The 24,173-nt window shown below is 38.9% G+C and overlaps 4 protein-coding genes across 4 annotated transcripts in view; 3 read left to right on the top strand and 1 right to left on the bottom strand.

Moving 5' to 3' along the window:
- Positions 1–71: 71 nt before the first annotated feature.
- Positions 72–10,363, bottom strand: LOC134751001 (glycosylphosphatidylinositol anchor attachment 1 protein). The gene is made up of 12 exons (XM_063686315.1): positions 10,003–10,363; positions 9,402–9,521; positions 8,924–9,083; positions 8,329–8,607; positions 8,013–8,127; positions 7,355–7,445; positions 6,605–6,848; positions 5,474–5,917; positions 4,554–4,836; positions 3,211–3,313; positions 1,493–1,570; positions 72–506 (listed from the first exon to the last, which is right to left on the bottom strand). The coding sequence occupies exons 1-12, from the start codon at positions 10,249–10,251 to the stop codon at positions 405–407; spliced, it is 2,268 nt and encodes a 755-aa protein (XP_063542385.1). The 5' UTR covers positions 10,252–10,363; the 3' UTR covers positions 72–404.
- Positions 10,364–10,809: 446 nt separating this feature from the next.
- Positions 10,810–16,860, top strand: LOC134751247 (zinc finger and BTB domain-containing protein 41-like). Its single transcript, XM_063686632.1, has 6 exons — positions 10,810–11,134; positions 11,991–12,113; positions 12,571–13,602; positions 15,551–15,741; positions 16,088–16,195; positions 16,689–16,860. The coding sequence occupies exons 1-6, from the start codon at positions 11,003–11,005 to the stop codon at positions 16,858–16,860; spliced, it is 1,758 nt and encodes a 585-aa protein (XP_063542702.1). The 5' UTR covers positions 10,810–11,002.
- Positions 16,861–17,663: 803 nt separating this feature from the next.
- Positions 17,664–23,141, top strand: LOC134751030 (zinc finger protein ZFP2-like). The gene is made up of 4 exons (XM_063686362.1): positions 17,664–17,764; positions 18,173–18,284; positions 19,327–19,428; positions 21,212–23,141. The coding sequence occupies exons 1-4, from the start codon at positions 17,694–17,696 to the stop codon at positions 21,392–21,394; spliced, it is 468 nt and encodes a 155-aa protein (XP_063542432.1). The 5' UTR covers positions 17,664–17,693; the 3' UTR covers positions 21,395–23,141.
- A 545-nt stretch (positions 23,142–23,686) lies between these two features.
- Positions 23,687–24,173, top strand: part of LOC134750998 (zinc finger CCCH domain-containing protein 13) — a 251,843-nt gene continuing 251,356 nt past the window's right edge. The window contains exon 1 of the mRNA XM_063686306.1: positions 23,687–23,695. The gene's annotated coding sequence lies outside the window, so the exon portion shown is untranslated. The remainder of the gene's footprint in view (positions 23,696–24,173) is intronic.

Genomic DNA, 24,173 nt, shown 5'->3' with positions numbered 1-24,173 from the left:
TTATAAAACTTATTTAATAAAGTCTTTGGAATGACTATTTTCATCATGAATTCGGGTGTATAAAGTACAAATACAGGTACTAACGTATAATAATACTGTCATGATCATGATCCATGCAAACCAGGTCTGACACTCCTGCACAGATACGATGGTTGCACTCAGTATATTATAAAGTAAGACGCTTCGCACGAATAATGTCATACATCGACCCGCCTGTTCTTATCTCTATCGCACCCGCGTAATTATATTACTGTCCCGCCCATGATAGCGCTCATGATGTCAGTGACGCAGTGCGATCGAAACAGCAGTATAATTATGCGCGTTAGATAAAGATAGGAACAGGCGAGTCCATGTACCAAATTCTTCGTTCATAGCGTCCTTACTTTAGGTACTTAGAATGTTATTTAAGCCGGGGCGTCAACTTTGTTGCACACGATCTGCCAGAATATAATCCAGATGGGCAAGATGGTCGCTGACGCTACGTTGAACAACCAGTTTCCGTAAATCTGGAACAAATTATTACGAATACAACTAAGGTAAACTACCCAGTGGTGAGCCCTTTCATAATACCAAAGAGGATATAATAAGAATTACGGAGTTATTTTAATAACAAAACTTCCGTGAGACACAGACATATTAAATATATTAATAACGGGTCACTCACGTGTTTTAAGTCGAAAACGTTCGACATGTTTGACTCCGTACCGAGGAGCGCCATCAGGAGCTTGCGTCGACGGTGACGGACCGGCGCAGACTGCGGGCCGCAGCCCTCCGCGCCCGATGACTCGGCGCGGGCGCCGGTTTCGGCAGGGGGGGCGAGAAACTACCCTCGTTTACGGCATTATTGTCAAATGATGGGTTGCACACAACACTCACTACGTCATTCGCTAATGGTTCGTCCACACTGTCCACCGACGTAGTACCCAAAACAGTTTTCCAGCTCGGAGGCACTGACCAACCACAATCACGGTTAAAATTCGGATGACGACCAATTTCGATAGCCTCCCGTACTTTTCGCTTAATCACAAACTTTTCTTTCGCCAGCACGGTTACCTGAGCGGTTGAGCGTTTTCGACTTAAAACACGTGAGTGACCCGTTATTAATATATTTAATATTACGGAGTTATATCTATCTTTGATAATACTGTTATAGGGTATTTGACCACTAGTCAAATCAGTTTCTTTTTTCGAACTGTCAAATCGATTTTGCTAATATAGAATTTATATGAAACACTAGCATGTGACGTCACGATCAAATGACCTACTCTTTATAGTTTTATACGGGTCTTAAAATAGACAAATTTTACCCAAAAAGCCGGTATTGCGCCTGACGTCATCGGAACTGTGGTGTTGCCAGTATGAAACGAATGTCGCCATCTCAATTTGAATTTGAAGGCTTAAAACAAGGTACAGTTAACCTAATAGAAAATGTGTCTAAAAATAACTGCTGCAACTGCAGCTAATAACATAACATTTTTGAAAGTAAACTTACCAGGGAATCAGCGACGGAGAACATGACCGCTTGTATGGCGGCATCTCGTCCACGACCCGCTGCGCCCAGCCATGGCTCCTAGACATAATTTAGTTATTTACGATACAAGTGCGGAAAAGAGGAAATTCGAAACGAGTGGCGATAAATTAAAACACGACCGCAGGGAGTGTTTTAAATCGACACGAGTTGCGAATTACCTTTTCGCTCGTGTATCGTACAACGTTTTACAGTACATATGGCCCTTTAAACTTTCGACATATGCACGAAAAGTGCTCATTCCCGCACTAGTGCGAAAAAGTAGCACCATATGTACTGTAAGTTATCTACGATACAAGTGCGGAAAAGACGAAATTCGAAACAAGTGGCGATAAATTAAAACACGACCGCAGGGAGTGTTTTAAATCGACACGAGTTGCGAATTACCTTTTCGCACGTGGATCGTACAACGGTTTACAGTACATATGGCACTTTAAACTTTCGACATATGCACGAAAAGTGCTCATTCCCGCACTAGTGCGAAAAAGTAGCACCATATGTACTGTAAAATATGTTTATTTGTTCTAACCACAAAACAAAGAAGTAATATAAATGTGACGTACGTAAGCGTGTGTCAACGTTAGGATTATCTGCACACACGTTTACCACAGGCTATTGGTTCAGTACGACGCTTAAGCGATGTCAATGTGAAAACAAATCCGTTTAAAATTACAAAAATGCCGTATTGCTCTGTTTTGGAGTGCAAAAACTTCAGTCGGACAAGAAATATCACAAATGGAGGGATTTCATACCTATATTGTCATCGGTAGGTATTATTTTCATTAATATTTCAATATTTTCTACTTTATGGTTTTTCGCTGGGATTTTTAGATTGTTTAGTACAAAATTCAACTTTATATAAATTTAATAAGGTTGATATCTACTTAGCGTAAAATTAAAGAATCTCGAATAACTTAGGCCCTCTGTTGCGGAGTAGCAGAACTTCTGTGATTGTTTCTCTACTATGCGACGCTAGATGGGACTATGTTCAAAAATAAAAATCGCAGATACAATTTCGACATAATTTCCTTTACTGTCAAGTTCAAATTATTCTAATTGGCTCATATAATTTCGTTCTAAAGAAAATATGGCCAATCATCCCTTCAGATAGCGTTAGCGAACATGTAGTCAACCCTAACATTAGAACCTTAGTTATTTACTATTATACCTTAGAAGGACGGTAAAGTTGATATTCGTACGAAATCTTGTTATTTATGCATTTCTTTCTACAGCAGTTGGGTTTAACAAAATACAACAATGCCATTCATCGGCAAATACGCTCTTAAATGGATTCCGATATATTAAAAAGTTTGTACCATACCAAATTTCCTCAAAATCCGTTCAGTCGCTATTGCGTGAATTAGGTCTTGGATCGTACCCAAACACACAAACTCTCACTTATACAGGTTGGCTAAAAAATAAGTGCATTCCCGTTGCCAGGGAGGTTTTGGGATTATACTGAGCAACTTTTACTAGTCCAACCCCGAAATCGCGAAAAAAAATTTGGCTGGTTCATACATTTTGGCTGGTCCATTTTCTATGGGAAGGTAATTTTTTTTTGCGATTTCGTGGTTGATCCTATAGCAAAAGTTGCTCAGTATAATCCCTAAGCTTCCCTGGCAACGGGAATGCACTTATTTTTTAGCCACCCTGTATTATGAAAGATAGAACAGCATATTAACCTCTGGGAACAGCGTGGTGCTATATAAAACCATGGACAGCGTCACGGCGGAGAGCGGGTGCACAAGCAGGCAGAAGATCCGCTTCAGGAACAAGGCGATGGCACTGAAAACATCAATAAAGGTTTAAACTCTTTTTGAGTAAATTGGGCAGATGGCAGATAGCAGCCTTAGGAGATATAAGACACAGTAAGTTACTGCGTGCAAGCAATAAAAGTATTGCCCGAAAGTCACGAAAAATTTAATAACTCATTTGTCGTTGCAATAGACCGCGAGCCAGGCGCATATTTCGTCAGTCATCGCCTCCCGGGCGAAAACTCGTATAGCGGTTAACGGCTATGTATGATGAACCCTCGTGAACGTCAGCTGCCGCTCCGTTAGTGGGTTGAGAAATGGCAACCACCGAAACGCCGTAACACGGTCTTTCACCGCGATACAACCGGCTGACGATTTTTTTTATTAACAATAGCATCTAAACTATCATCTGACAAAGTATCAAACGTGAGGCGATGACGCCGATGACTGAAAAGAATTTTCTTTTTTACATGTTCATGTGACCAGCTGACGGTCTTTCCACAGCGATACAATCGGCTGACGATTTTGTTTATTCACAATAGCATCTAAACTATCCTCTGACAAAGTATCAAGCGGGAGGCGATGACTAAACTTTTTTATAGACTTTATTTGCTGCCATTCCTCAACCCACCAACGGAGCGGCAGCTGACGTTGAAGAGGGTTTATCATATTATATACATAGCCGTTAATCACTATACGAGTTTTCGCCCGGGAGGCGATTGGTCATGGAAATCTGTTCCTGGACCGCGGTCTGTGGCCCTGACAGGAGTGTATAAGACAGCCATGGCCCACCCTGGCGGGTAGTTATGCATGCCCACAGACGGACATACTTCACAAACTCCACTACTAAGAATATGTTGATTAGATGACCTACCTCCTCTTTCCGCTGTCTGTAGTAACCACACCATAGACATAGTATATACAAGTAGTTATAGACGCGCCACCGAGCGACCGGGGGTAAGAGAAAGAATATTCATAATGTATACTACGCAATTTATCCGGTTTGCATGTCCAATGTATTTTCTCTTTCACTCTTATATAGGTAAATTTCGGTATTTCGCCATAGCCTCCTTGCTTAATGCCCACATGATGACATAACCCAACCAAGAAAAAATGCCCGGTCGGTGATAAAGACAAAGCATGACACTATTTTCTCTTTCCTATTATAGAAATACCACACCAATCACCAAGGTCACAGGAGCGTATAAGACAGCTATAGCCAATCATAGCGGGTAGTTATGCATGCCCACAGACAGACACACAGGACTCACTTCTTCTTTCCGCCGCCTTTCGTCACCACACCAATCACCAGGGCAACAGGAGTGTATAACACCGCCATAGCTAGCCCTAGCGGGTAGTTATGCATGCCCACGGATAAGCACACTGTCGCCAACTCCACTAGTAATAGAATATTGACTAGAGACAACTCCTCGTGGGTGATGCGGCCCGTGCGGAGTAGACGGGGGAGGTAGGGGGAAATTAGGGTGAGGAGGATAGATATGGCGATGAGACCGTAGTATACGGAGAGTTCTGATGCGTAACCGTATGCCGCACCTGAAAATATTTTTGAAAATCTTAGAAAAAATTACCATTTAAGCGCTGATGGCCTAGCGGTAAGACCGTGCGACTTGCAATCCGGTCGCAGGTTCAAACCCCGGCTCGTACCAATGAGTTTATCGGAACTTATGGACGAAATATCATTTGATATTTATCAGTCGCTTTTCGGTGAAGGAAAACATCGTGAGGAAACCGGACTAACCCCAATAAGGCCTAGTTTACCCTCTGCCAAGCGGTAGTTGCCAAGCGGACACCAGGCTCCCATGAGCCGTGGCAAAATGCCCGGACAACGCGAGGAAGATGACGAGAAAATTTTACCATTTAAATCCAATTCTACAAAACTTGCAAAGGCAAATAATCATTGATTAGATATATTAGATGTCTAAAGTGTAGTATCAGTTCATGCTTGAAATCCAACAGCTAATGTACCGTAATGTACTTTACTGAACATGGTGCTGTACGGCCCTGGACATTAAGCTGAAATTCTCGTTCCCGAAAATTTACATTTGATATTTCATTCACTGCAGAGCCATCTTTAGCTGGCAAACTTGGAACACGATTTTTCTTAGTCTTTACACATAATAATACCAACCAATTAATCTTTGTGTAAAATGAAATAAACACGTAAACTTACCAATCTGACTTATAAGTATAGGCGAATTCATAACAGCATAACCCAGCAAATGCACCAGCAAATAATTAGCTCCAATATTGACAATGCTCATGCTAGACTCCTCCTTTTCTTTCCGTCTCTTTCCTCCGCTCTTCTTGCTTTTTTCTTTACGTAACTTTTCTTTAAGCTTTGATTCTTTGCACTCAGTTTCTCCAGATTCTGCTACTTTCCTGTGTCTAAGTGTGCTTTCTTCAGATTGTATCTCCTCGGTTTTATTATCTCCTAGTACCTCAGGTTTGTCTCCTGGTACCTCAGGTTTGTCTTCCGGTAGATCGGCGCCTGATGATTTTCGTTTGGGTTTAGGGGGTTTCTCCTCTTCATTGTCCTGTTGTGTGGTCACCCAGAGAGATAGGGCACGGATGAGCATTGCGACGCATAGGAGACAGAGGGAAGGCATGTATTGACCTGAAAATAAGTATAATAATGACTTATTTTTGCCCGATTCAGCAGATTTTAGAATAACGATCGCTTAGTTAGTATCTGCCTATACATTGATACGTATCTCCCTGTAGAAACGAATCTGTTGGTGGCTACTAATGGCAGCGCATTAAACCTGCGAATAGATACATATTATCGGTGCCTAATTGATAGAATTTTGGGGGCATATCTGCTAGACAGATCTGATCCCTCAGTGGCTAAGTTTGCATTCGTACCTTTTCTTTAGCGTGTTTTTGACCAATACACAATTTTTAATACTACTACTATTTCTCTCTGTGTTAGCCGACAACATGTATAAGAAATAGCTCTGATGGCACCTCTGCAGCAAATTGTTCAACGATCTCAATATACTCTCCAGCGCTACACCAAGACGGTAGAAGTTAGCAAAGGTACACATTGATTTTCGAACTTATAGAACCAATATTAATTGGAAAAAGTTTGTAAATTACCACTTACCGATAGAAACAAATCATGTTGGTAGCCAATATGTAACAAGAAGTAACTCTGATGGAACATCTCCACAAATTATTGAGCGATCGTAATATGCTCTCCAGCGCCACACCAAGGCGGTAGAAGTTAGCAGAAGTCTGAGCATTAACTTTAGGTCTTATAGAACCAAGAATAGTTTAAAGAAGATTGTAAATAACCACTTACCGATAGAAACGAATCTATTAGTAGCCGCCATCATATAAAAGAAGTAACTCTGATGGAACCTCTCCAACAAATTATTAAGCGATCTCAATATACTCTCCAGCGCCACACCAAGGCGGTAGAAGTTAGCAGAGGTTAGAGCATTAACTTTAGGCGGTGTGCCGGCTGGGTCAGAAGCGTCCCGGCCTTCTAATGTGACGGCTTCGATGCCGAAACGGTGGAAGAGGCCGTGGTTTCCATTTGGTACCTAAAAAAAGGAATTATATCAATAACTTAACCTTAATCACTTGAAAAAATGTTTTTATTCACTCGTAATACAATATTTTATCGTGAACTGTACTTTGAACAAAACAGTCATCTAATACTAATCGAGACTATTGTAACAAACCCAAACAACGAGATTGCGTTGTTTTATCGCAGAGGTCCTCAGGGGGAGGTGGGTGTCTTCGGTTTTCGTCAAGTAGCCGATATCTTCTAGCGAAATCTCGCGTTTTTTCGGGATTTATTCAAATATGGTGCGCCGATTTTAGCGCTTTTGAAACTTACAGGTGGCAACACTGACGTAAATTATTATTATTTTTGTTCGCGAAAACTTATTTAAAGTCATACGTTTGAAATACTATGTGAAAAGTAGAGGAGGTGGAGGTGGGGGGGTGGGATGTTTTGGCATATACTACAGGCGGTCACCGAAGGGAGGGAGGGGGGTAAAAATTGTGAAAACTGGTTTAACTATATTGTTTTCAGTATACTCACCCCAGCAATCTGCGTGACCACTTGCCCCAGCAGGGTGTAAACACCGTTGGTCCACTCATCTACCGTATTACGATTGCGTATCCATGAGTAGCTGAAGCAAAACAAACCTTATTACCTTACCATTAGGGTGTACATTAAGCCCCCTATTGGAAAGTATTGATTTTTTATATTAAACTGAAATTTTCATGTGATGTGATGTAACAAAACACTACAAAACCGACGAAGAACATGATGCCGGTAATAGGCGGACTCTAATAGGTGTTTTTAGGGTTCCGTACCCAAAGGGACCCTATTACTAAGACTTTCCGTCTGTCTATCACCAGGCTGTGTATCTCATGAACCGTGATAACTAGACAGTTGAAATTTTGAGATGATATATTTTTGTTGCCGCTATAACAACGAATACTAAAAACAGAATAAAATCAATATTTAAGTGGGGCTCCCATACAAAGAAGATTTTTTTGCGTAATGGTACGGAACCCTTCGTGCGCAAGTCCGACTAGCACGGCCGGTTTTTTTTTTATAAGACTATGAACAAAACAAGCAAGACTTAGCATTTTGAAAGTAAAACTCATTTTATACCTTGACTTCTAACAAGTAACTTTACGTATTCTATTTACGTATAGCGCGACTACTCTCGAGTTAAAGTATCAGTTACCTGTTCTTATAAGAGTGGTGTATGCCAGACTTGACACAGAGCTTATGGACCAGATTACCAAGGTCCAGATTAGGCAGCTGCCCGTTCAGACCTTCGACCTTCACTTCGATGTATTCTGAAACGTTATATAAGGTTGAATAACCCACAAACTATCCGATTCTACAGTATACAGTGACTAGAAAAAGGTTTGGTTCAAAGAAGGAAAACATAAAGAAATATATTAATAGTTTACCCACACGTACATAGGTAAAAACTAAACAGTTATTTTCTTAGTTTTTGCACAAAACCATTAAACAAGAAAACCTTTGAAACTTACTGATTTTAGGCGTATGTATCTCCAAATTAATAGCCGCCTGAATAGACCCAGACCTTCCCTTCAACTTTCCAGGATTCAAGCACTTCTTATGCTCAAAACCCATGCCCAAAGCCCCCAGGTCAAGACTCGGCATACCAGGCGACCAGAAGCCGCCAAGACTGGTGTAGAAGGTCTCCGAGTCGCGCTGGATACCGTGGTAAGCTTCTAGCCACGCCTGCATGCCTAGTTGCTCGTGCTCGGTTACTAGGAATATTATGTCCTTGGCCCAGTATTTTTGTGCTGAAACCAAAGTAGTACATTACTACAAAGACTGGCAGATTGAAGGGATTGCCAATAAAATAGTTATAAACTATATATCGGGTCGTATGCCAGCAATCTCTTAATGCCAGTTGCACCATCCGCACTCGACAGACTGATCAACGTCACCCGGCGCACCGCGGCGGTTTACTATGAAACTTTCCATACAATAAAATTTTGCGAACTCTTTAAAGATGACAAACAGTTTAGTGCAACCGACCCTTATTCACGCCAAGGTTCATGTAAAGTGAAATTCAATAGAAATTGCAAATATGTACTAAATTATATAGATACTCACACCGAGCGAACTGAGCGAAGGCGAGCATAAGCGCAATGCCGGCTGATGTATCTTTCTGGTGCGTACCGGGCGCGCGGTGCGGTGCTGTCAGGACTATCGCTTCGAGGGACGCAGTGCGCGGCGCGCGTAAGATTCCGTAGACGTTTGTGCCGTGGTACACCTGTGAATAAATATAGAATAGTACATTTCGATGCTAGTGCGGAAAGTATGTCATTCTCATTACTATCCCAGGTGGTGCTATATTTATTTCCTTTGAATTCTTTGATAGTAAAAAATAATGATTGGGACTTTTATGCTATGTACAAATAAAAACATTCGATTTTGTGATTCGTTTTTTATTACCATCATGTAAGAATCTAATTCTATTTCGTAAATTTTAGGTTATTATAAAATCGATAATTATCAGGCGTAAATTTCACGATAATTATAAAGATAACTATCATTAATAATTATCCTTTCGAACCCTGACTGTACAGACCTGGCCCTTGCCAAGTGGGTAGTCGAGAGTGAAGTTGTGTGTGTACACTTCAAGGTGCAGCTGCGACATCTTAGCTACGAGCCACGCCACCGGCATCTGCTCCACATCCTCCAACTTGTACTATTGATAATAATATTAAATAGATTAATTCATTTAAAATGTTTAATTTTAAAACCCTGACCAACTAGGATCAACATTGTATGTATGTATGTATGTATGTATATATATACTTCTTACTGTCCATGTGTAATGACAACAATGATTGATAAAAACTACCCTGTCCTTCCATGGGCCTCACATCTATTTAGTTCACATTCCGTCAAACAAATTCAAGCACCTTATGAAATTAGCTGCATCACCAAACTGCCCTGAATGCAATAAAATAGAATGTTCACCATGTGTTAATGGAATGTGTCCACAACGAGGCGCTGAGGAGTGACATGACTACCAACATAGGTAGCTGCAACATCTTCCTGGCCACACATAAGTAGGCACTAGGCACATTCAGTTAACAGGAAAATAATTAAATTTATTATAGGCTATTAAAGACCAATGTTGGATTTGAGAAGCAGTTTTATTCAAATGTAATTTTTAATATTACCTGAATCTCGTTCGTGAGCTCATCAAAGAACTGTTTAGCGGCATGTTCCCCGTTAAACTCCGTGGTCACAAGGCCCGGTAGCAGCGCGTTTTCCGAAAAATACGTCTCGTTGTTGAACTCCTTGTTACCCAGCAGCATGAACCAGGCCAGGGCCCCCACGTACAGCACGAAACACAGAGGCCCGTGGATCCTTTTCAACACCCGCACCCATTTCACGGACCGATATTCTGGGTCTGATAACAGACCCATTTTAAAAGAATCCGCTGCGCTTATGCGTTACAATGTTATATTTATCAATGAACCTAGAACAAACAAGTATTATAGGTTTGATTTATTTTATAAATGATCAAGAATAGTTAAAATAAATGCCGAAATTCGTCAATTTATTATATGAAAGAAACTAGCTCTATGAATTTACGTGAAACGTCATTTGTCATTTGTTATGTCACTTATATCAAAGCGGCTGTCATTCTAGGAGCGTTCGGATTAGATTTTATCTAAAGGGCGCTAATCAGCGAACTAGGCTCCACACTCGCGTTCGCGTTCGCGGGCTGGAGGGCCCTTTATGAAAATGAACTAAATTTAATAAATAATATTAAATAATGTGGTAGTAATGTATTGTAATAAGATTTTTATACATATACAAAAGTAGATTTGATTCAGTTTAATTACATATTTTATTTTATATTAGCTTTGCAAAAGCGGTTATTACAAACATTAAAAAAATCACTTGTGATATTTGAACGTATTTGACATCGGATGACTGCTATTGCTTGCTGCTTGTGCTTGCTGTCAAGTCCATGGCTAGATTGGCTAGTCGAGGCGGAATAAATAAACTTGAATATTGTATTTTAAAGTGTCTCAATTCATTTAAGATTTCTAAATTAAATAATATTTCCTCCCGCACCTGTGTCGTGAATGTAAAAAAAATAATAGGTTGATTTCAAGAAGTAATTTGGCATCAATGTTTGTTTGCAAAACAAAGTAAAGTCACATTGCAATGTGTGACATTAAACTAGACTACGAAGATCCAGAAATATGTCGTGGCTGTCTCAGCTCAGACAGGAAGCTTGCTCCTGTGGCTTCGGGCGACCTGTACTTTTCTCTTTTGACAGAAGACCAAAAACTGGAAGTAAGTAGTTTGACTCGTAATCACGATCACTTAGACAGTAAGTAAAATGAAAGCTAAGCTGGTAGTCTTAGCATAAGTTATGAAAAATTCCAGGCAGGTGGCCAGGCCTAAGCACATCACCAACTTCTAAGATGCTTAAAATTCTTTCTTACTTCTATTTCCAGAAAAACTGCTTGGACTAGTGATTGCCTGGTCCTTAAAGTGCATGTCTGATCCCTCCAGTGGTGAAGGCTGGATTCAAACCGGCGTCTTTATTAAGCAATCCGGGCTAACGCCTTGAACCCCTTCGCCACCCCGCTACCACCATATGAGGGCTTCGTTACTTTTTCTTTAATATATTTCAGTTTATATCTTATATGTATACAGTGATCGGAATTTTGGGTGCCACACTGTATTATATTAAGTTGAGATTGTATTATGGATATGCTTAAAGCCCGCGATACCTTTGAAACTGCTTAAAAAAAACTATTTAAGTATATTAAATAGGTAACCAGTTATAGAAGTCATTCATCTTCAGTGACACCCAAAATTCCGATCACTGCTTTTATGAAAAATTGTTCACCAATGTTTTAAGTCACTAGATGAAACTAATAATTCTTTTGGGGTTTTTACTTTTTTTTAATCTGGTTTTTATTGACACTAGGTGAACATGTCAGCCTCATGGGTGCTTTCATAGTTCCTTACTCAAGGGAGAGGTCAATAAAGTGGTAAACACTGATTGCTCTGTCTGATATAGGCTCTGCCAACCAACAATTGATCTGTCCATTGTGCATGGAGCCCAGACTACCAAAAATTCTTTTCCTCAAGTCCGAATTCCGGATGGATAAACTTAAATAGATAATTTAATAATTTCCAGGCATTAACCATACCGCAGATAGCTCTGTGTTGGGAGTGTATGGCTCTGCTGAACAGGACGCGCAGGTTTCAGGCGCAAGTTCAAAACTCACACACAATTTTGCAAGAATGCTTACAACTTTCAGTAAGTACATCCACGCTGCAAAAATGACTGGATAAATTTTTTTACATGCATATTGTTAATAATTTTTGTGGTGTTAAAACAAAGTTTTGTGTTTGTGTATCAATACCAGAGAAAATATATTAGTTTAATGATCATAGTTTTAATTTTTAATGACATTTTGTAAAATTATTCCTAAAAAATTTTTGTCACTATATTTTTGGAAAACAGAAGGTACTCTTAAACTGCTGAGGTTTTCTTGAAGTATGAGGAAAGAAACATACAGTATTTTAAAAGAATTAGCATATGTCACACAGCACCCCCCTTAGAATTGTCAGTGGGCACAATCTTACCATGACGAAGACAGACAGACATGATGATGAACACAGGTTGAACCTTGTTTGCTAGACAACATTATAAAAATACTCTTATGATTTCTGACAGTTTTTTTCAGCTAATAAAATATTTTAATAACTTTCAGCCAACAAAACCTACTCTTTCTTCACTTACGGTCCATCACAAATTTGAATATGACGCTGTTCTTGAAGAAGGCAAACCATCTGAACAACCATTAGTTTTCGATGAACCAACTATAAAGGATGATAAAATAAAAGTTATCATACCCACAAAATACAAAACTACAGTTACAACAAACAATGTAGAAAATGTTAAAAGTTTCAAATATGTTATAAATGATCTTTTAAAGAATGTTAAAATTGATAAAGATGCTGATACTGAACATCCCAGTAATGACAGCGATGATGGTAAAGATGATGAGAATTTTGAAACTGATGATAGAAATTATAGTTTATCTGACGAAATGTCAGATAGCGAAGATGATTCTCTAAACAAAATACCAAAAGCTGCTAAGAATACTAAGAATAGTTTACCAATAGTAAAACCAAAACAAAATGATGTAACCATTACAAAAAAAGTCACTAAACCCCGAAAAGTGGACACAAAGAAAATAGAAGTTCCTTTGATTAAAACTCCTGCAATGCTAAAATTGGAAATGGAGTTAAAAAAGCACATGAGTATCATAAAGGTTGCACCAAAGGAGGCATCAATAAACTCGCAAAGGAAATGTGATGAAAAAAAAGTGATTGATGATAAAAATATTCGTAAATCAGATCCTGATGAAGACGAGCCAAAAAGAAAAAAACAAAAACAGTCAGAGTTAGATCCAGATTTTAATGTAGAGGATGATGAAGATTCTGCTACTGATGATAGTGAAGAATTTAAACCAATTGGCATAAAAAATGTCTGTGTAGACGATGACAAAACAGAGAAACAACGTAAATTTAGGAAAACAATTACACATTATAAAAATATGGCACAGGTTTCCTCGTATTTTACAGAAATTGAAATGAGTGAACAAGAAATAAGGAGCGCATTAGAAAAAGATGATACAATCGTTAGAGAAAAGAAACCTCTAAAATGTAGCATATGTGGATTGATGTTTAGGCACAGAAGAGCCTTAACGCGACACGGGTTGGCTTATCATAAAAACAAAGTAAGTATCTGCGAATACTGGAAATGTCCGATGAAGTGAAATATCTAGGTTTAACACTAGATAAAGAACTGAACTGGAAAAAGCATGTCGAAACTACCATAACCAAGGCACTGAGGGTGTTTGGAAACTTTGGAATGTGTAGAACGGCATATGGCAAAACGTGGGGTTTAAACCCAAAGGTACTGAGATGGATCTATACCATGATGGTAAGACCTATCATTCTGTACGGATGCCTGGCATGGTGGCCAAAGACACTAAAGAACACATGCAGGGATGCCCTTACGAAAATACAAAGAACGGCGTGCATGGCTATTACTGGCGCGTTTAGAACGACGCCAACATCGGCGATGGAGGTACTACTAGACCTCCCGCCGCTATACCTAGTGATACAATCTGAGGCGCGGAAATCGTTACACAGGCTGGCTTTGACAGGCCTCTGGAGCGATAGCAAGCCAAAGACTAAACACACAAACATGGGATATGACAATTTCATGAAAAGGATTACGAATATGGGCTGCGATAGGATGCAACCCAAGTTTGTGTTCCGTAAGAATTTTAATGTTAAAGTTCGGACAAGGGCTGAATGGACCGAAGGTCCAATGTCACCAATGTCTGATGAAAATGACATCATATGGTACACAGACGGGTCCAAGACGGATTCTGGTACTTGGGCAGGCATTTATGCAAATGACTTTAGTAGTAGCATAAGCATTGGCAATTACGCCACTGTCTTCCAAGCCGAGACATACGCTATAATTGCCTGTGTCCATGAGAATATAGTTAGGCAAACCCAAAGGAAGAATATCTATATACTCAGCGACAGTCAAGCTGCACTCAAAGCGCTTAAGGCGCCCAGAGTGGACTCTAGACTGGTATACAATGGCATCCAAGCTCTGAACAAGCTTGGAAGGCAAAACAAAGTGCAACTGGTATGGATCCCAGGGCACGAGGGATTCATAGGCAATGAAAATGCAGATGAACTTGCCAGAGCCGGATCTGCAAACAACCTTATAGGTCCGGAACCATTCGTGGGGCTCTCACAGGGAACCATCACAACGGCTATCAAAGACCTTACTAAGACCAAACACCAGGAAGAATGGGACAGTCTGACGGGTCTAAAGCACTCAAAGCTTTTTATACAAGGGGTAGACTCTGGTTGGAGCAAAAAGCTTTGGAAACTTAGCAAACGGCAACTCCAAATAATAACGGGGGTGTTTACTGGCCATTACGGGGTCAAGGGAATCCTGGCCAAGATGGGGCACGCTGACAACACCAATTGTCGTATGTGTGGCGAAGAGGAAGAGACAATAGAGCACCTTATGTGTGAATGTCACGCCCTCGCCAGACAAAGAATGAAGGACTTTGGAACAGGCTATCCAAAGTCCTTCATTCCATCTGGAATGATCTGGAACCAAAGGAATTCAAAACGCTACCCATAAGGTCCATCATCCGGCATATGGAGATGGTGGGGAAAGCTCTTGAGTAGCGAACGGATCTTTTCTAGGGGGTAGCTGCACAAAAGATCCCTATGGGTCGAAGTGTATCCGCAAGGGCACCCGAAATTATAAGATAAGATAAGATAAGTATCTGCGATATGAGGCCACTTTTAATAAGCTTTATAGGGCTCAATATTTGTTTCACCAGTCTGTCCGTCCGTCTGCAGCAAATTCGGTCTGGGCATAAATAAAATCCAGGACATCAAAATATTAAAAACTTGAACTCTGCAAAGTAACAACTGATCGGCTTCCTCGCACAACGTATCGGCATTGCAATACAGCGAGGAAATGCCGCCAGCATCCTTGGTACAATGCCTCAAGGGCCTATTTTAGATTTAAGCTAGTTATTAATTTAGTTTAGTATTTGTACTGTAGTACCTCTGTATATCGATTGTGTAAATAAATGAATTTACAACTGATTAAATTAATTAGAACCCTAAATTGCTTTCTAGTATCCTGGCGAATACAAAAAAGGATGTTGGTACAATCCACCACCAGTTTATCCTGAGAAGTATCTCTGGCGCTGCTACGTTTGCGCCAGAATGATGCGGAGGGAGCACATAGTCGCTCATATGGATACGTACCACAGGACTCAGTATTTCTGCAATGGAGATGGGTGTGAATGGTGTGTGAGGCCTTTTTGGTAAGTCAATTGTTTTAAAAATTAGGGGCTGTGTGAGCTGGGACGAGGGAGGGACGTATTAACAATTCACGGTAATCGGTTGAGAATTGAGACCTGTAGAGGAGAACATCCGGACATCAGAAAGCATTTTTGCCCAACCTGAAACGGAGACCTTCGCTGACGCTCGGTCAATCAAGCTAAGTGAGGTCTTAGGGTCAGCTAGGGGTGAACTTCTCATGTTCGTAAATTCCATGATTTTGAGTATTCGTTATCATGTTCATAAAATTTGCAGGAATGTATTTCATAGGTATAAATGTATTTTTAACCGATATCAAAACAGGAGGTTATCCTTTACCTTTATTTTTAGGGAAAAGGAAGATTTTGACCAGCACTGGGAAGATATTCATAAGCAGGTTATATGTGACTACTGTGAAAAATACAAGAAGAACAAAAATAGCCTGGAGAAGCATATGCAGTAAGTATTAAACCACTTGAAATAAAAATAATTCAGCCTCTATAATATTATGTCCCACTTCTGGTTTATTCTGGTTTATTCGCGGATAAATTATTCGCCAATAAATCATCCGCGAGTAATCATTCGCGAATAAAAAAATATAGATTTATTGTTTTTTCGAATGATTATTCCGATAAAAAATATTCGAATGATGCCCCTCATCTGGGTACGATATATAATTTGCACCGAATGGTCATCAAACTTTATCTTTTACGAATACAAAAGGACAAAAAAGAGGTGTGAAGTGCTTTGCCGCACGTCCCATCCATATAGTGGGGATAACTAGTATGGTCGGAGAAATAGTATTTGCACCGATGAATGTTATCTTATCGGTAATGGCTCTTTTACAATAGGGTAATAGATTATTACTAAATACTTATATACCTCCTTCATAGTCCTTCCTGTACATAGTTCAATATCATCGCCTTAACTCAATATACCTTTTTTTTTTCAGAAAATCCCACGCCACGCTAGTGAAATACGTCATCCCTCAATGCAAGAAGTGCTTAAAGACGTATTCCTCGCGCAAAGCTTTGAAGCATCACATATTATACATACACGAGAAGTATGAGGCACGTAAATTTTATAGAAATGGAACGATTACTTCCGCTAAAGTCAATAAATAAAAATGTACCCTATTTCTAATCGGCTAAAGTTTAATTTAGCTTAGTACGGAAGAAGGAGAAAAACTTGCCGAACGAAAGACACGAGGGAGACGTCTGTCTCCATCTAAATGTTGCCATTCGGGAAAAATAAAGCTTTTTGGTAGTTAAAAGTATTTTGCATGAAAAAAAAAAACATTTATTTAACATAGCTATTTCTATGTGTTTTTGTGTTTATAACCATGTCATATTGTCTAGTATAAAACTGAAACCGTTAACTTTTCAGGATTTTCGTAAGGTTATCCTATAGATAGGTTAGGTTAGGTTTGTTTTATGGCAATCAGATATACAGATCTTTATTGGTAAAATAAATACATTTTACAAGTAACTCAATTCAATCCTGAAACGTTACGCGTTTCTAAACCAAACAAATTATAACTAACGAAAATGCGGACAAACAATACATTATGAGTATTATGACTTAAAACTTTTTGGGAAACAATAGAGACCCGTTTATAACTCCCGATTATGACCACTTAATATACTGAAGTGAGTAAAAATTATCACGGACAGATCTATAAAAATGACATAACATCAATAAAAACTATTGCATCATTTGTTTAGCTGTGGCAACATTCATTCAATTTTCACTTGATTGTCACCCTAAAAAAGGGACAGAAGTCTCCCTCGAACTATCTCGCTCGGCACGTTTTTTGCAGGCGAGTTTGTATACTTATGTCAACTCTAACAAGTAATTGATAATCGTTTGTCCTCTGTCATTTTGTCGTGTTAGAAAGAAACAAAATTGTCTATGGTTTCAGGAGCCGGTAGAGCAGCGGTACTGCGTCGAGTGTGACATGACCTTCAAGAGGATTGCCATATGTAAAAAGCACTTTGTTGACAAACATTCGGGCGTGCCTAAAACTATGTAAGTAGTAGTAAATTTTCAGTCTATTTACTAGGTCAAGTAGAGCACCTATCATTTGAAAGAGTTTGAGTTGGGCCTCTCACTTTCAACTATTCGTTGTCTTGTTTTTTGTCCCCAACAAATGTGACGGAGTAGAGCTTTTTATATGGGGTGAAATTTCTTTTTTAATTTTTCTCAAGAGAAGTATAATTAATAGAATAATATCGTTATTCTACAGCTAGAAAGGCCACGTCCCATGTCTAGCGGTTTTTTTTTGCCAACGCCACTAATTATTCCACGAAATTGCTTTCGCATATTATAAAAATTACTTTCGTGAAACTGATTTCAACATGCATGACAGTAATTTCGTAATGTAAATCCCGCTTAATAGTTCAATGCACTTGACCGGGTTTTTATTTGTTGTCGCAGGTATCCGTGCGAACATTGCGGGAAAGTGATGGCCAACAAAATTACTTACCAAAACCATGTAAGCCTCTTCCATAAAGGCAAGACTGACTACTGCTGCCACATTTGCGGCAAGGTGAGACCACAATACCATAAGTCCCGATGTACTTTTAAAAGGAGAAAATGTATTTAATTAGAATTTTATGGAAATGAGGAATAAAAATTTAAAACCAAAAAAGTCGGCCAAGAGCGTGTCGGGCCATGCTCAGTTCAGTGTAGGGTTTCGTTGTTACCATTCTGTTAATATAGACCAAACGGGGGGGGGGGGGGTACGTCTTTTGACTAAGAAAAGAAGATTTTTTGCAATAACTGAAAACTACTGGACCGATCATGTTCGCTATAGTTATTAAACTTTTGTTTAAAAGATAAAAGACATTTATTCGTGACGATCACAACACAAGTACGAACATGTACAGATAACAACAGCAAGAAAAGAAGAGATTATCAAGTGTGCATCACGAAATGGACCCAACTCAGCATAATGCTAGCTATAAAGCCAGCGCTGGTCTTCCGTAGGGCCCATTCGGTGTTTCACTATTTGTTTCATATTCTTTGGACCCATGGTTCAAAAGTTAGGGAGGGGGACACATATTTTTTAACCTCAGCAGCACGAACAAGGGTACTTTGCTGATCAAAAAGAGTGAGCAAAATCGCATTTTCCATATTAATTACTGAAATTTATTTCGTTTTGTTTTTGTGCTTTATTGCGGTAATTAAACTTAATTGTTAGAATATCTTAAGAAAAGATGAGCGAAAAATTGATGAAGAAGGATTACATTTTTTCAGGTTGTATTTTTCCTCCCTAAATATGTTCTCACTGCTGAGATGAAAAGTCTTGTGTACTACACGAGATCAAAGTTATTTACATCTCGTGTGCTTTTGAGTCCCTTGCTACGCTCGAGATTCTAAACTATAGAATCTTTCGCTTGCACGGGACTCAAAATAAGCACTCGAAGAAATATCAAACTTTGCTCTCTTGTTGTACAAATAACTATTTTCTTTCAGAGCGATTATTTCCGAAAATATTAACTATAATTATCCTCCGAAAAAAATGCGTTTTAGTTCCTGGGATGGGATATCAAAACATTGAATTTATGTGGAATTTATTACTATTTCAGTATTTGTCGAAGGCGCATGCGCTGAAAAAACACTTGGATATGCACAACAATGTAAAACCTCCGAAGACCAAGAAGTGCAACATATGCGGACGCTTGTTTATGGTAAGTGTTAAAGAAAAAACACTACACACCACCACCACCATTAAATATTAGTATATGTGACTGCTACATAACGTGCTGTAACAAAATTAGGCATTAAAACACTCGTGTGACCCTATTATGAAACTCCCGTCGTTCGTTTCATAAATCCCACGTTCGTATTTTTTTTTAATTTTAATGCCTAATTTTGTTCAGTTACTGCTTTATCTATACCTACACTATACCGAAGACATGTAACTCAGTAACTCCGTATAAAATTAATAAAGTCTAAGGAAAAAACGTGCCTCGGAAATCAAGAAAAAGTCATTCTCGAATAGATGGCGCCACACCTTTGCCCTATGCTCGGCTAGATGGCGTTGACCAAAATCATATAAAAATAATAAATAAATAAAAATCATTTAATATTGTCTTCGGTTACCGCGATAGTTACTCATGAAATAAAACTATGAAAACGGATTATATCGCGTATATTGAATTTATAATAGGGAAGATGGCTTTTCTCTACCACCAGCTTGGGATCCTGTAGTCCATCTGATAAAGGAGCAAGCGAGACATAGACTGTGAGACCTTAGTGTTGGATGATGCTGGACATTCTGATGTTTTGAAAAGATGTGTCCCGCCGAGTTTGTTGCCGGTCCCATATTGGGATACCCTCCTACAATTTAGGAGGGAATTAAATCTTCTCGGGTCCGTGGTGTAGGGTTGGAGCCGGCGTAGTTTTTTTTTATCGCGTATATATATATCTTTACTTGAAAATAATTGTAGTGTATAAGATTTATACGTTTTGAAGGGAAACCAGAGTAGTGTATAACTAGCCTTATGAACCGATTTTGCATGTACAACCAGCCTTAAAGTTTGTAGTCTATGATTGTTCATTATTTTAGTATGTGGGTATTTTTGCACTTTGTAATTTTTCCTCAGTCACCCGTTGACCACGAACGCTGTAAAGGGTTCGAAACGTCGGGATGTATTATAAATTCAATATACGCGATATAATCCGTTTTCATAGTTTTATTTCAAAAATCATTTATCCATATATATTACATTTTTTGATATTTTTATACATGTTTAGTTTTAATCGTGTGTCAAAAGATGGCAGTAAATTTACTCTGACTACAAAATTTCCTATGACAATAACCCTCTATACTATATATTCTCTTTGACTATACTATAAGCTCTCTATGACTAACACATATTCAGAAGTGGCATGTTACGACCGGCATTGCAGCATCGTTGTTGAGTGTTGATTCAATGCATTTCGTCAAAGATAGATATAACTCCGTAATAGAAAGATACAGTCTAAGGAAAAAACGTGCCTCGAAAATCACGAAAATTTGACTCTCGATCAGATGGCGTCAGTACCTTTGGCCTACTCTCGTATAGAGGGCGTTGACGATTTCGTTTGTTATTTAACAATTTTAACGCATATTAGTGAAAGAACATGGGTTAAAATCATAAAAATAGTTATTGCAAATAAAATAAAACATTCATCCATATTTTAATACATTTTATCGTATTTTTATAAATCTTCATTTTTAGTTTTAAAGTGTGTCGATAGATGGCAGTGAATTTACTGTGGTTACAAAATTGACTATGACAGTACCGCTCTATAATATTATCTATATCCTCTTTGATTTCGTATAAAACGTCATCTGGTCAAAATAATTCAACTTTCGTTCAATAGATGGCGCTGAATGTCAGAGGACCTCAATTCTGTGTAGACACCTAGTTTTATTCGTCCATGATATATGCATGCAACATTCTAAGTTAAAGTTTTCCTTTTCAGAGCAATATAAGTCTACGTTACCATATGTACACCCACACGGGCGAGCGTCCGTTCCGATGTCCGCACTGCGAAACAGCTTTCTCACAGCCGCACTGCCTTCGTACGCATTTCATGAAACAGCACAACATTGATGCCAGGGTGAAATCTGACGGGACGATTACTGAAATAACTGGGACGGAATAAGTTACTGTCGATATATTAGTTTTTGAAAACAGTTATTGCCGACTGTACTTAGTACCAGATTATTGTATTGCGTACATGTTTGCGAAATGTCGTTTTCAACATTCGTACCACCCCACATGGGCGTAGCCACGGTGGGGCAAGGTGGGGCACTTGCCCCACCCTGATCTCTGACCGCTTCTGGTCTCTGACCAGAATCTAAGAATTTTTAGGCACAATTAATGTAATAACAAAATTAAATATTAATTTTGGTAATTTAAAAATTACTCCGCGAATCGAGCGCGCATGCACAGAGATCGTGTCTGTAGTTATTTGCAATTTCCGAACGAAGTTAAGGCCAGTCCAGTCCAGACGGGAGCAATTTTTCGCCAATCTGATCAAATCAGGTGCTGCAGACGCAAACGCCAATATGGCTCGCCGATTTCGACCACCAATTATGACCGATATTACTGAAATTTGTTCAATTTAGAGCGCTCCAATATTTATAAAATAAAAAATATTTAAATAATTAAAAAATGCCCCCTAACGCGAATATTAGCGTCACAAATTGGTATTCCTGCGTCCGCACCCCATTTTTAACCGACTTCAAGATTTCAAAAGGAGGAGGTTCTCAATTCGGTTGTTTTTATTTTATTTTATTGTTTGTTACTCCATAACTCCGTCATTTCTGGACCGATTATGAAAATCCTTTTTTTGATTGTAAGTATATACTTACATACAGATTGGTCCCGTTTGGCGATTTGTCCTCTTCGTTATGTTTGTTAAGCAAGTTAGGTTTTCAAGACGCATTTTTGTCAAGCTCGAGTTCTGATGATGGGATCCATGAGGAATCGAGGGAACTCGTCAAATGTGAAAGGCATACATATAGTGATTTTTGTATTTTCATCAACAAATCCAGCATTTCCATTTAAAAAAGTGACATTTGATGAAGTGGAGCTGCTGATGATGATCAGAAATATCAGAATGGAACTCTTTAATGACGCATAGTTCACGTTTGGCGATTTGTCTTCTTTTTTATGTTTGTTAAGCAAGTTAAGTTTTAAAGAGACATTTTCGTCAAGCTCGAGTTCTGATGATGGGATCCATAAGGAACCGAGGGAACTCCTCAAATGTGAAAGGCATACATATAGTGATTTTTGTATTTTCATCAACAAATCCAGCATTTACATAAAAAAGTGACATTTGATGAAGTGGAACTTTTTTGAACTGCGATCCTCGCAGAACCGAACTGCTGTCAGAAAAGTGGGTTAGGTTAGGTTAGAACTGTGACCCTTACAGAAACGAAATGCTATCAGAATATTGGGTTAGGTTAAGTTAGAACTGTGACCCTTACCGAAACGAAATGCTACTAGAAAAGTGGGTGGTTTTACCTTCTTTTAGTTAGGCAAACGATGCTGTCTTTTTCATTTCATTGTCTGGAGTGCACCATCAACAATAAAATAAATCTTTCAACGGCATCCCCCATTGAAGTCGGTTTTTTTTTCTTAACAATTATTTATCGGTAATATCGGTCATAATCGGCGAGCCAAATTGGCGTTTGCGTCCTTACTGCCTGATTTGATCGGACAATTTAATCAGATTGGCGAAAAATTGTTTCCGTCTGGACAGGCCTTAAGATAGTTTATTTACAGACTTTTTTTCTTCCTTGTTAGTACCTATTAATTATTAAATTTACCCTAGTCTTGTGCTATTCTCACAACTACAAGGTACAAGGTAGTAAGGAAAATATTATTTCTGTTACTACTGCACTCAAGCCTCGGTTTACCAATAAAAATAAACCAGGGTTCGAAACAAAACAGCCTTTCATTTAATACCCCACACGTGTATGTTCAATGCATAGTTTGGGTGCAATATGCAATATTCGCAACGAGACGGGAGTCATTTTGTTGACGCCATTCCGCTGAAGTAGATGGCCGGCGCCGCTGTCTCCTGGCAGTTTTGGAGACCCAATACCATGCCCAACAACATACTAAAAGTTGATGGCCTCTTCGACCGTTTCCCATAAGGCATAGTAGTATTAATAATTAAGATATTTTCAAATAAATTTACCAAAAAACCGATAGGTGTTTGACGCAAAAAATACAATGTGCCCATCTGCACACGTATTTACCAAACTGAAAGCGCAGCATTGCCCACAATCATATTTATGGCCAGGCACCGCTGAGGATAAACAAAGGGAGTGTTAACCAAAGTAAGAACATGGTTTATGTTAAATAGGACATTGAATATCCGCAAATTATTATATGAGTAACTCGGCTTTATCAAGTAAGCGAACGTGAATTTACGTGAAACGAAACGTCATTTGTTTTGTCCTCAGTCAAAGCGGCTGTCATTCTAGGAGCGTTCGGATCAAAGAATATAATACTCACTAGGAGAAGAACGATAACTCCATACAAAAAAAGTGTCCCTTGCAAAAGTTCGTTTATACTACTAGCGCTCTGGTTGTATAGCATACACTAAAATTGACAACCCGTATAGCCACAAACTACTAAGAAGGTACTACGTATTGCGTGCGTTTAGCCTAACGGGTATTGGCAGTAATCCAGTTCAGGAAGCAATGGTCCTGGGTTCGAATCCCGGCAAGGTAATTTCTTTTTGTTTTTTTTTGGTTATGATATTATGTTAGATTTTAATCTAAATTACAAGCGTCTTTCTGTCCTATGGGATAATAATTTCTAGATTTTGAAGTTCTAAAATATAAAAGGAAACAAAACAGCAAAAAAAGTATATAAATTTTGGACATATTTTTAGACTTAGATTAGATTAGTTCGGATTAGACTTT

Source organism: Cydia strobilella, chromosome 21 (assembly GCF_947568885.1).
Source record: "Cydia strobilella chromosome 21, ilCydStro3.1, whole genome shotgun sequence".
In the NCBI taxonomy this organism is placed as follows: domain Eukaryota; kingdom Metazoa; phylum Arthropoda; class Insecta; order Lepidoptera; family Tortricidae; genus Cydia; species Cydia strobilella.
Note: the sequence above shows the minus strand (reverse complement) of the source record. Positions and strands in the feature narration are given on the sequence as shown.

Excerpts from the sequence above, each read along its gene's own strand:
- LOC134751030 (XM_063686362.1), top strand. The coding sequence starts at position 17,694 with ATGACCTTCAAGAGGATTGCCATATGTAAAAAGCACTTTGTTGACAAA. Across the intron at positions 18,285-19,326 it reads GCTGCCACATTTGCGGCAAG|TATTTGTCGAAGGCGCATGC; the intron begins GTGAGACCACAA and ends TTACTATTTCAG. Across the intron at positions 19,429-21,211 it reads TATGCGGACGCTTGTTTATG|AGCAATATAAGTCTACGTTA; the intron begins GTAAGTGTTAAA and ends TTTCCTTTTCAG.
- LOC134751001 (XM_063686315.1), bottom strand. The coding sequence starts at position 10,251 with ATGGGTCTGTTATCAGACCCAGAATATCGGTCCGTGAAATGGGTGCGG. Across the intron at positions 9,084-9,401 it reads ACCCACTTGGCAAGGGCCAG|GTGTACCACGGCACAAACGT; the intron begins GTCTGTACAGTC and ends ATTTATTCACAG. Across the intron at positions 6,849-7,354 it reads TGGTCACGCAGATTGCTGGG|GTACCAAATGGAAACCACGG; the intron begins GTGAGTATACTG and ends TCCTTTTTTTAG.
- LOC134751247 (XM_063686632.1), top strand. The coding sequence starts at position 11,003 with ATGTGTGACATTAAACTAGACTACGAAGATCCAGAAATATGTCGTGGC. Across the intron at positions 12,114-12,570 it reads AAGAATGCTTACAACTTTCA|CCAACAAAACCTACTCTTTC; the intron begins GTAAGTACATCC and ends AATAACTTTCAG. Across the intron at positions 15,742-16,087 it reads TGGTGTGTGAGGCCTTTTTG|GGAAAAGGAAGATTTTGACC; the intron begins GTAAGTCAATTG and ends CTTTATTTTTAG.